This window comes from Somniosus microcephalus, chromosome 14 (genome assembly GCF_052327205.1).
Source record: "Somniosus microcephalus isolate GS21.2 chromosome 14, FLI_Smic_1.0, whole genome shotgun sequence".
In the NCBI taxonomy this organism is placed as follows: Eukaryota; Metazoa; Chordata; class Chondrichthyes; order Squaliformes; family Somniosidae; genus Somniosus; species Somniosus microcephalus.
The window spans coordinates 61617426-61630159 of record NC_141000.1 but is presented as its reverse complement, the minus strand read 5'-3'; the positions used below and the strand labels follow the sequence as shown (position 1 = coordinate 61630159).

The 12734-nt window shown below is 44.8% G+C and overlaps 1 protein-coding gene across 3 annotated transcripts in view; it reads right to left on the bottom strand.

Annotated features, from left to right (window-relative positions):
• The window catches only part of lsamp (limbic system associated membrane protein), a 1225843-nt gene that overhangs the window by 472363 nt on the left and 740746 nt on the right, over window positions 1-12734 (bottom strand). For all 3 annotated transcript variants that reach the window (XM_086006581.1, XM_086006582.1, XM_086006583.1), the window contains exon 3: window positions 9231-9356. In XM_086006581.1, coding sequence (XP_085862707.1) covers window positions 9231-9356 — 126 coding nt within the window. The remainder of the gene's footprint in view (window positions 1-9230; window positions 9357-12734) is intronic.

The following is a 12734-nucleotide window of genomic DNA, read 5'->3' as shown; positions in this document are numbered from 1 at the left end:
GTAGTGGGGGCAAAGAGAGTGGTGAAACAGCATAAGTAAATAAACAAGTGTCCATTAATTAGCCAAAAGGCATTGATATAAAACATTGGACACTGAGATTCATTTTTAAAAATAAATTGCATTCGAGGAAGTGGAATGGGAACTGCCGCTCAGAACTAAAATAATACCTTTTTCTCGTTGGCACATCAGGAGCCAAGTTAAACATGATTAGATATTTTATTGATCTTGTGCAATATAAATTACTGGTTTGTACCTCAGCAGTAGCATCATAACTACAGGCAGGAATAAAATCAGGTTCAGTAAACCAATTTCTAGATAGGAATATACCCAAGGACAAAATATATAAAAACTATAAATTTTAACATGAAGGGTTATATTTATTAGCGCAACTTAATTGAAGCTGTTATATTCAAAAGCAATTTAGTTAGTATTATTTGTCACCTCACATTGTTTCTTGAAGTAATTATTTAATGGCCTGTTTTAATCATATGTTTTCAGTCTAAAGATCAACTTATTCTTTTCAGTGAAGAAATGGTGATGCATTTCTCTTTGTGAATCTACAATGCCTAGTTTTAACTCTGGCACAAAATTGTGACATCAAGTGCACTCAAAGATATGCTCAGACAACTTACAGCAGCTTCAGCTTAACTCATTCATAAAGTTTGGAAATATATATTGGATACATTAAATATAACACTTCATTTAAAAGAATCTCAATTGTTACTTCCTCTTCTGAACACAAGCAGCCTAGCCATTAAACTAAAAAATGACATTTAAATAGAAAATTAATCATTTATTTTAATAAATCTATGAAGAGGTGACATACAACAACATTTTGTAATGTTTATAACCTTCTTCCCTTTTAGCCTTCTCAAACCCGTTCCAGCTTTCTACTGTTGCCCCTTTATAACTGGTCAGCAGGACATGTAAAAGAGCTGGGGCTAAAAATTGAGTAGCGCCCCATTTGGGGTGCTAACTTCATAGCGCCCCGGAAAAATTAGCGCCGGAAATTGAGTGGTTGCACCCCAAGAGGGAAGTGGTGCGTGACTGGAAGCGCCCCGCATCCCTCTTGGGGCGCTGCGAGTCAATATTGCGGTGCAATGTGCCGCAGTGCCACGAGCTGTGGCATGTCGCGCCGTGGTATTGCAGGCCTTCCTCCCCTTCTTAAAGGGGAGGGGCCTTGCGCAGCACGACTCGGGGCCCAGCCGGCACTCCGCGGGGGGTGGCTCAGGAGGCCGGTGACGGGAGCGCAGGCAGGTGCTGGCAGGCAGCCAACAACAAAAATGGCCGCCTGCACCTCAACTTTAAATAGCGCCTCCCCGTCCGCAGATAGGCCCCCCCTGACCCCATTGGACATAGTGTCCAGTGGTAAGTCAGGGGGCGCTCCCAAAGATCGCGGCCGGGGCGAGAGCGGGTGGTGCGCAGGGCGAAGACGTCATCAACGGTGTCGCAGTGCCATGGGACGCTACCGGTTAGTGCCGCCGCTAACCTCCCACTGAATTTCGTGGGCGGCATGGGCGGCGCCGCGCCCGGGTGCTAGTTCCTTTGCGCCCCATTAGTGTGGTAACGAGAGGCGCAAAGCAACCCAATTTTTCCCCCCTGGTGTTTATGAGTCCTTACATTTTATTTCTCTCCCTGCATACTCTATTCTGTACCTCCTAAAATGTCATAACTGAGATTGAAGCTCACCATGTCGGGAATCATTGGCACAGAGTTGCATCTACCACTCGGTGACACAGAAAGCTGGAACACCAATGCATTGTGCCATCTTGCCACCCTGCAATACATTACTTTAAATTTCAAGCTATGAAAGAACTACACAGAATTCATTCATTACTATTTGTGAGCCAGGCAATCATACTTGGATCTTCCACACACTATAATATATTTATCTAAATTATATGTGTCTTATTCACAATTTTTATTCATTTTTATGGGATGTGGGTGTCGCTGGCAAGGCCAGCATGTATTGCCCATCCCAAATTGCCCATGAGAAGGTGGTGGTGAGCTGCCTTCTGGAACCACTGTGGTGAAGGTACTCCCACAGTGCAGTTAGGTAGGGAGTTCCAGGATTTTGACCCAGCGACGATGAAGGATGATGTGTGACTTGGAGGGGAATTTGGAGATGGTGATGTTCCCATGTGTCTGCTGCCCTTGTCCTTCTAGGTGTAAGAGGTAGCGGGTTTGGGAAGTGCTGCGAAGCCTTGGCGAGTTGCTGCAGTGCATCTTGTAGATGGTACACGCTGCAGCCATGGTACGCTGGTGGTGGAGGGAGTTTAAGGTGGTAGAGGGGGTAGCAATCAAGCAGGCTGCTTTGTCCTGGATGGTGTCAAACTTCTTGAGTTGAAGCTGCACTCATCCAGGCAAGTGGAGAGTATTCCATCACACTCCTTACTTGTGCCTTGTAGATGGTAGAAAGGCTTGGGGAGTCAGAAGGTGAGACACTTGCTGCAGAATACCTAGCCTCTGACCTGCTCTTGTTGCCACAGTATTTATGTGGCTGGTCCGGTTAAGTTTCTGGTCAATGGTGACCCCCAGGAGTTTGATGGTGGGTGATTCAGCGATGGTAATGCCATTGAATGTCAAGAGGCGGTGTTTAGACTCTCGCTTGTTGGAGATATGGTGCGGAGATGCCGGTGTTGGACTGGGGTGGACAAATGTAAGAAGTCACACAACACCAGGTTATTGTCCAACAGTTTTATTTGAAATCACAAGCTTTCGGAGCGCTGCTCCTTCATCAGGTGAAGTGGAGAGATGCCTATAGACACAGATTATATAGTCAGAGAATAATGCCAGATGATTACAGGTAATCTTTCTAACTGCCATTTATCACACCTCGGCAGAGAGATAATCACAGCAATCAAAGGTGTGAATGGTGTCCAAACAGGTCAGTCAGGAAAACATTACATCGAAGAACAATGAGGTGGGGTCACAAGGGGTAAAATGTTGCAGATGCTATGGTCTGTATGAAAAACAAAAAACAGACAAAAACATTTTCTTTGCTGGAAATCACAGCAGGTCCGGCCGCATCTGTGTAGAGAGAACAAGCCAACGACGACTCGAGTCTGGATGACCCTACGTCAGGTGGGGTTAAATGTAGCGTGACATGAACCCAAGATCCCGGTTGAGGCCATCCTCATGAGTGCGGAACTTGGCTATCAGTTTCTGCTCTACGATTTTGCGTTGTCATGTGTCTCGAAGGCCGCCTTGGAGAATGCTTACCCGAAGATCGGAGGCTGAACATCCTTGACTGCTGAAGTGTTCCCCGACTGGGAGGGAACACTCCTGCCTGGCGATTGTTGCGCGGTGTCCATTCATCCGTTGTCGCAGTGTCTGCATGGTCTCGCCGATGTACCATGCTCCGGGGCATCCTTTCCTGCAACATATGAGGTAGACAATGTTGGCCAAGTCACATGAGTATGTACCATGTACCTGGTGGGTGGTGTCCTCACGTGTGATGATGGTATCTGTGTTGATGATCTGGCATGTCTTGCAGAGGTTGCCTTGGCAGGGTTGTGTGGTGTCGTGGTCGCTGTTTTCCTGAAAGCTGGGTAATTTGCTGCGAACGATGGTCTGTTTGAGGTTAGGCGGCTGTTTGAAGGCGAGTAGTGGAGGTGTGGGGATGGCCTTAGCGAGGTGTTCGTCGTCATCGATGACATGTTGAAGGCTGCGAAGAACATGGCGTAGTTTCTCTGCTCCGGGGAAGTACTGGATGACAAAGGGTATTCTGTTGGTTGTGTCCCGTGTTTGTCTTCTGAGGAGGTCTATGCGATTTTTTGCTGTGGCCCGTCGGAACTGTCGATCGACGAGTCGAGCGTCATATCCCGTTCTTACGAGCATGTCTTTCAGTGTCTGTAGGTGTTCATCGCGTTCCTTCTCGTCTGAGCAGATCCTGTGTATTTGCAGGGCTTGTCCATAGGGGATGGCTTCTTTAACGTGGTTAGGGTGGAAGCTGGAGAACTGGAGCATCCTGAGGTTGAGTGAAGTGCTGAGGTGTCCGTCTTTGATGGAGATTCATGTGTCCAAGAATGAAACCGATTCTGAGGAGTAGTCCATGGTGAGTTTGATGGTGGGATGGAACTTGTTGATGTTATCGTGTAGTCTTTTCAGTGATTCTTCGCCGTGGGTCCATAGGAAGAAAATGTCGTTGATGTATCTGGTGTATAGCGTTGGTTGGAGGTCCTGTGCAGTGAAGAAGTCTTGCTCGAACTTGTGCATGAAGATGTTGGCGTATTGGGGTGCAAATTTGGTCCCCATGGCTGTTCCGTGTGTTTGGGTAAAGAACTGGTTGTCGAAGGTGAAGACATTATGGTCAAGGATGAAGCAGATGAGTTGTAGGATGGCATCTGGAGATTGGCTGTTGTTGGTGTTGAGTACTGAGGCTGTCGCAGCGATGCCGTCATCGTGGGGGATACTGGTGTCGAGTGCTGAGACGTCCATCGTGGCGAGGAGTGTTCCTGGTTCAACTGGTCCGTGGATGCTGAGTTTCTGTAAGAAGCCTGTAGTGTCACGACAGAAGCTGGGGGTTCCCTGTATGATGGGTTTCAGGATGCCCTCGATGTATCCAGAGAGGTTCTCACACAGGATTCTGTTGCCTGATACGATAGGATCTCTCCACTTCACCTGACGAAGGAGCAGCGCTCCGAAAGCTTGTGATTTCAAATAAAACTGTTGGACTATAACCTGGTGTTGTGTGACTTCTTACATTTGTTGGAGATAGTCATTGCCTGGCACTTCTGTGGCGCGAATGTTACCTGCCACTTATCAGCCCAAGCCTGATCGTCGTCCAGGTCTTGTTGCATGTGGGCATGGACTGCTTCATTATCTGACAAGTTGTGAATGGCATTGAACACTGTGCAGTCATCAGCGAACATCCCCATTTCTGACCTTATGTTGGAGGGAAGCTCATTGATGAAGCAGCTGAAGATGGTTGGGCCTAGGGCAATGCCCTGAAGAACTCCTGCAGTGATGCCTTGGGGTTGTGATGATTGATCTTCAATCACCACAACCATCTTCCTTTTTGCTAGGTATGACTCCAGCCAGTGGAGAGTTTCCTCCCCAATTCCCATTGACTTCAGTTTTATTAGGGCTCCTTGGTGCCACACTCGGTCAAATGTTGCCTTGATGTCAAGGGCAGAACTCTTACCTCACCTCTAGAATTCAGCTCCTTTGTCCATGTTTGGGCCAAGGCTGTAATGAGGTCGGGAGCCGAGTGGTCTTGGCGGAACCCAAACTGGGCATCAGTGAGCAGGCCATTGGTAAGTAAGTGCTGCTTGATAGCACTGTCAATGACACCTTCCATCACTTTGCTGATGATTGAGAGTAGACTGATGGGGCAGTAATTGGCCGGGTTGGATTTGTCCTACTTTTTGTGAACAGGGCATACCTGGGCAGTTTTCCAGATTGTCGGATAGATGCCAGTGTTGTAGCTGTACTGGAACAGCTTGGCTAGAGGTGCGGCTAGTTCTGGAGCACAAGTCTTCAGCACGATAGCCAAATGCTGTCGGGGCCCATAGCCTTTGCTGTATCCAGTCCACTGAGCCGTTTCTTGATATCACGGGGAGTGAATTGAATTGGCTGAAGACTGGCTTCTGTGGGGACCTCAGGAGGCGGCCGATATGGATCATCCACTCAGCACTTCTGGCTGAAGATGGTTGCAAATGCTTCAACCTTGTCTTTTGCACTCACGTGCTGGGCTCCACCATCATTGAGGATGGGGATATTCATGGAGCCTCCTCCTTCACGACTGGATGTGCCAGAATTGCAGAGCTTTGATCTGATCCGTTGATTGTGGGATGGCTTAACCCAATCTATAACATGCTGCTTCCGCTTTTTAGCATGCATGTAGCCCTGTGTTGTAGCTTCCCCAGGTTGGCACCTCATTTTTAGGTATGGCTGGCGCTGCTCCTGGCATGTTCTTCTACACTCCTTATTGAACCAGGGCTGGTCCCCTGGCTTGATGGTAATGGTAGAGTGAGGCCATGAGGTTATGATTGGTACATTTGAAGATTTAACAGTGAATACCACACCTGGAAACTCTCACTGTCAGCAAAAAGATGGCTATTCTGAGGTACAGATGTTTGCAGAGAATTTGATTATCTCTGGTAATTTCGTTCTGAACAGAATGACATATTTTGGAGGTATGACAACGTAATACTTTCGAGTGTGGCAGGCATAGCTATTCACACACGCACACACAGATTTATTGCTGATTTCTTCATTTTAAAGTTTTTCAAATTTAAACATTTGATAGCAAAATTTGTAGTAAAATAATTGCAGTTAAATAGCACCTTACCACACTGAAAAGCAATTCACACAATTGAATACTTTCTGAAGTAATTGTTACATAGGCAAGATGGAATACATGGCCTCTAAGGAATTGCTTATTGGAACTTGCGGACGTGACCAGATATAACTGTTATTTATTTGTTACAACAATAAGAAGAGGAGCTTGTATTTATATCATGCTTTCAACATAGTAAAACGTCCCAGGAGCATTATAAAACAAAATTTGACACGAGCCACATAAGGAGATATTAGGGCAGATGACGGTAAGTTTTAGGCAGTGTCTTACAGGAGGAAAGAAAGGTAGAGTGGCAGAGAGGTTAAGGGAGGGAACTCCAGAGCTTAGGGCCTTGCCAGCTGAAGGCATGGCCACCAATGGTGGAGCAATTAAAATCGGGGATGTTCAGGAGGGCAGAATTAGAGGAGCGCAAATATCTCCGAGGGTTGTAGGGCTGGAGGAGATCATAGAAATAGGAAGGAGCAAGACCATGGAGGGATTTAAAAACAAGGCTGAGAATTTTAAAAATCGAGGCATTGCTTAACCGAGAGCCAATGTAAGTCAGCGAGCACAGGAGTGATGGGTGAATGGGACTTGGTGCGAGTTAGGACACGGGCAGTAGAGTTGTGGATGACCTCAAGTTTACGGAGGATGGAACGTGGGAGACCAGCCAGGAGTGCATTGGAATAGTCAAGTTTAGAGGTAACAAAGGCATGGATGAGGGTTTTCGCAGCTGTGAGCTGAGGCAGGGGTGGAGTCAGGCTTCAGGCTTGGGCTGATAAGTGGCAGGTAACATTCACGCCACACAAGTGCCAGGCAACGTCTATCTCCAAGAGAGAGTCTAACTACCTCCCCATGACATTCAATGGGGTTACCATTGCCGAATCCCCCACCATCAACATCCTGGCGGGGCCATTGACCAGAAACTTAACTGGACCAGTCACATAAATACTGTAGCTACATGAATGGATCAGAGACTGCGTATTCTGTAACAAGTGATTCACCTCCTCACTCCCCAAAGCCTTTCCACCATCTACAAGGCACAAGTCAGGAGTGTGATGGAATACTCTCCACTTGCCTGGATGAGTGCAGCTCCAACAACACTCAAGGGGCTCGACACCATCCAGGACAAAGCAGCCCACTTGATTGGCACCCCATCCACCACATTAAACATTCACTCCCTCCACCACCAGCGCACTGTGGCTACAGTGTATACCATCTAGAAGATGCACTGTAACAACTTGCCAAGGCTTCTTTGACAGCACCTCCCAAACCCGGGACCTCTACCACCCAGAAGGACAAGGGCAGCAGGTGCATGGGAACACAGCAACCTCCAAGCTCCCCTGCAAGTTACACACTAACCTGACTTGGAAATATATCGCCATTCCTTCATCGTTGCTGAGTCAAGTCCTGGAACTCCCTCCTTAACGGCACTTTGTATGTACCTTCACCACATGGACTGTAGTGGTTCAAGAAAGCAGCTCACCACGACCTTCTCAAGGGCAATTAGGGATGGACAATATATGCTGACCTTGCCAGTAAAGCCCAACTCCCATGAATTAATTTTTAAAATGTCAAACTATGTTCCGGAGATGGAAACTGGCAGTCTTCGTGATGGGGTGGATGTGTGGTCTGAAGCTTATCTCGGGTCAAAAATGACACCAAGGTTACGAACAGTCTGGTTCAGCCTCAGATGGTTGCCAGGGAAAGGGATGGAATCAGTGGCTAAGAAATGGAGTTTGTGGCAGGGACCAAAGATCATGGCTTCCAATATTTAGTTGGGAGGAAATTTCTGCTCATCTAATACTGGATGTCGGACGTCAGACAAGAGGTCTGTGAATTTAGAAACAGTGGAGTGGGTGAGAGAGGCGATGAGGTAGTACTGGGTGTTGTCAGCGTACATGTGGAAACTGATGCTGTGTTTTCGAATGATGTCGCTGAGGGGCAGCATGTAGATGAGAAATAGGAGGGGGACAAGGATATTTCCTTGTTGACCACCAGAGGTAACGGTGCAGGAGCTGGAAGAGAATCCATTGCAGGAGATTCTCCGGCTACGATTAGATAGATAAGAATGGAACCAGGCGTGTGCAGTCCCACCTAGCTGGACAATGGTGGGGAGGCGTTGGAGGAGGATCATGTGGTTAACAATGTCAAAGGCTGCAGACAGGTCGAGAAGGACAAGGGGGGACAGTTTATCTTTGTCACAGTCACATAGGATGTCATTTGTGACTTTGATGAGAGCCGTTTCGGTACTGTAGCAGGGGCAGAAGCCTGATTGGCTACAGTGTCTCTTGGTTAGGGAGAGGGCAGGAGGGAAAATCAGAACCGTTTCCTGCTCTTATTTTTATCCAAGTAACCTTAAGGAAAAAGCATGTGTTTAGGGACCATGTGAGGACTGGATCAGAATCTACTGCAGAGCCCTCATAGTCAAATAGTCTTTTGACAGTCACTGTATATGCTCACACAAGAAGAATGACTACTTAGGCAAGATAGTGGATCTGTCAGTGATTGTGGAATCATATCTAGCATCAGTCAATTCCTTCAATAGAGTAAGTTGGAGAGGGGTGCGGATAAGAAGCTTCTAGTGCACAATTCTAAATCAAGGCTACACCTTACAGACTACGCCAAACACACAAAACAGTGATGCTTAAAACCAGTTATGCTTGAAACAAAACTACCGATATTCCACATATCTAGTTCCAGTTTCTTTGTCTAGTTTGTGGTTCAATGTTGTATTTTTGCACTGAATAACTCTTTCTGTTCTGGTGTTCAAATAGAATCTCAGGGTTTTTACCCTTTTAAAGTTAGCAAGCCTGTAATGTGCACTTACAGCAAGCTTTACAATAAATTCTGTCCAAATGTCAAATATTTCAGATGGATCGATACAACAGCAATTTTGTTTACATAAGTCTGGATTGAGCTCAGAAATGCTAAACATTACTCTTACCTGAAGGGGAAATGTGTCTCCAATTTATGACAGGCTCTGGTCTTCCATTAGCTAAGCACACAAGAGTCACATTGCTGCCTTCATTGACTGTGATGTTAGACGAGATGTTGTAGATTTTTGCTGGAACTGTGGAGAAAATGTATATTGTAATAAAACAGATTTAGAATACGTCTCTTTTTATTACCTCATATTAGTTTTACTGTCAGCCTACATTTAATAGTAACATAAGTACTTGTAGCAGATAGGTTATCTGATTGTTTCCACACCTAATTTTAAAATTAATCTAGTCCGTGTCTTTTAAACCATATTATTAATGAATATATAAATTGTACTAATAAACACATTTTGTGATCTATATTAAACTCCAACATCTATCTAAAATTTGAAGACACTATCAGACAGTAGGTTGTCCAATTATTTTGGCAGTGTATATGAGCCATCCTCCTTCTGTTCTCCAGGATTCAAGCATTTGAATCATGGTCAAGTAAATAGTAAGAAATAGTGAATCAAACCAAATTCAAATAGTCTTGAAGTAGTCTGCAGTTTGAGGGAGTTCAGACTAGAAAATTGCTCTAAATTGAGCATTTCATTCTGCTATGGCAAGGAAGAGCGTCACAGGTTCAAACATAGAAGATAGGAGCAGGAGTACGCCATTTGGCCCCTCGAGCCTGCTCCGCCATTCAATGTGATCATGGCTGATCATCCAAATTCAGTACCCTGTCCCTGCTTTCTCCCCATATCCCTTGATCCCCTTAGCCTTAAGAAATATATGTAACTCCTTCTTGAATACATTTAATGAATTGGCCTCAATTGCCTTCTGTGGTAGTGAATTCCACAGGTTCACCACTCTCTGGGTGAAGAAATTCCTCCTCATCTCAGTCCTAAATGGTGTGCCCCTTATCCTTATACTGTGACCCCTGGTTCTGGACTCCCCCGCCATCAGGAACATCCTTCCTGCATCTAGTCTGTCTAGTCCTGTTAGAATTTTACAAGTTTCAATGAGATCCCCTCTCATTCTTCTAAACTCTAGCGAATATAAGCCTAATTGACCCAAAGTCTCTTCATACGTCATTCCTGCCATCCCAGGTATCAGTCTGGTGAATCTTCGCTGCACTCCCTCCATGGCAAGAACATCCTTCCTCAGATAAGGTGACCAAAACTGCACACAATACTCAAGGTGTGGTCTCACCAAGGCCCTGTACAACTGCAGCAAGGCATCCTGGCTCCTGTACTCAAATCCTCTCGCTATGATGGCCAACATACCACTTGCCTTCCTAACCACCTGCTAAACCTGATTGCTTACCTTCAGCGACTGGTGCACAAGGACACCCAGGTCTCGTTGCACTTCCCCTTTTCCCAATCTATTGCCGTTCAGATAATAATCTGTATTCCTGTTTTTGCCACCAAAGTGGATAACCTTGCATTTATCCACATTATACTGCATCTGCCCAATCACCCAACCTGTCCAAATCATACTGGAGTTTCTCTGCATCCTCCTCACAGCACACACGCCCACCCAGCTTTGTGTTGTCTGCAAACTTGGAGATATTACATCTAGTTCCCTCGTCTAGAGCATTAATATATATTGTGAAAAACTGGGGTCCTAGCACCGATCTCTGTGGTATCCCACTAGTCACTGTCTGCCACTCGGAAACATTTATTTCAACTCTTTGCTTCCTGTCTGCCAACCAGTTCTCTATCCAAGTCAGTACCTTACCCCCAATCCCATGTGCTTTAACTTTGCATGCTAATCTCTTATGTGGGACCTTATCGAAAGCCTTCTGAAAGTCTAAATACACCACATCCACTTGTTCTCCCTTATCTATTCTACCAGTTACAGCCTCAAAAAATTCCAGTAGATTAGTCAAGCATGATTTACCTTTTGTAAATCCATGTTGACTTTGCCCGATCCTGTCACTGTTTTCCAAGTGCTCTGCTATTACATCTTTTATAATGGACTCTAGCATTTTCCCCACGACCAATGTCAGGCTAAAATTCCCCATTTTCCCTCTACCACCTTTTTAAATAGTGGGGTTACATTAGCCACCCTCCAATCCATGGGAACTGTTCCAGAGTCTGCAGAATTTTGGAAGATGACCAGCAATGCATCTACTATTTCTAGGGCCGCTTCCTTAAGTATCCGAGGATGTAGATTATCAGGCCCTGGGGATTTATCGGCCTTCAATCCCATCAATTTCCCTAAGTACAAATACTGATTTCATTCAGTTCCTCCCTCTCATTAGACCCTATGTTCCCCGACATCTCTGGGAGGTTAAAGAAAAATGAAAATGTTATTTTGGTGTAGCTGAGTTATTGCGAGATTTGGGCAAATGCACATTACCAGGGCAGTGCACAGGAAACAAATACTAATGGAATCATAGAATATTACAGCATAGAAGGAGGCCATTCAGTCAATCAAGTTTGCGCCAGCTCTTTCGAAGAGCAATCCAGTTAGTCCCACTCTTTCCCCATATCCCTGCAATTTTTTCTCCTTCAAGTATTTATCCAATTCCCAATGCAATCATCTTTTACCTTGGTAAGTATTAAAACAAAATTCATGCATTAAGGGGATTGGGACAAATAATAATTAGAATATTTACCAACTGAAATTGTTAGTCTGATTAGACTATTCAGTGGATTATAAAAGCTCAGTATAGTTTTGACTATTTTGTAACCAGTTTGGGATTTCCATAGTGGTCTACTAAATAAACTACGTTTCCTCACACATTGTAAATACAACAAAGCAAATGATTTCTTATAAAATATTGAAGAGTCTAACTCAAAAATGGTGCAGTTCTTAACTTTCAACAGATCTGTTGGGCTTTCTGAAAAAACAATCCAGGGAATGAATGTAAAATGTTTCCTTTTCATGCCACAATAAGCCATTCTGTTTTGCTAGAAAGATTAACAATGGCCACAGTAGATGCATTCACACTTATGTTAAGGCAACAATACTGGTTTTAGCATGATTCTGTGTGGCTCATTTGTGAATAGCTGACTTTGTCCACACTGATCTGATGAGGCACTTTTGTGAAACATATCTGACCAGAAACAATGAGTCACAGTTTGTCATAAAAACCCTGGTACGAAGGGCATACAATTGAACTAAATGTAGGTCCCCAAGTGTCAGTTAGTTTTTGTAACGATATATGCGTTGTAAAAATTAATCAGCAGATATTTACACTGCTTAGATAAAAGTAAAGTATAATCTATTTGAAAGAATTATCACTTAATACTCTCCACGCTCAACATTGAAGAATAGATTTTAAAGTCATGTGGATTTTCCACATTTTTGCTAAAACAATCAAACTGCAGAATACAGCTCTGCAAACTGTACTTCTTGGTATATTTCTAAATCCACAAATTGTGGCTGACAGCTGCATTTAGGGGTCACACCCTCTTACAAATTCACCTACAGTACTGCCTCTAGTACCCATATTTGCAGCTACCTCTCACTAAACAGTGCAGAAAGACTTGGAATAACTAGCCTCTGATAAAACTGTG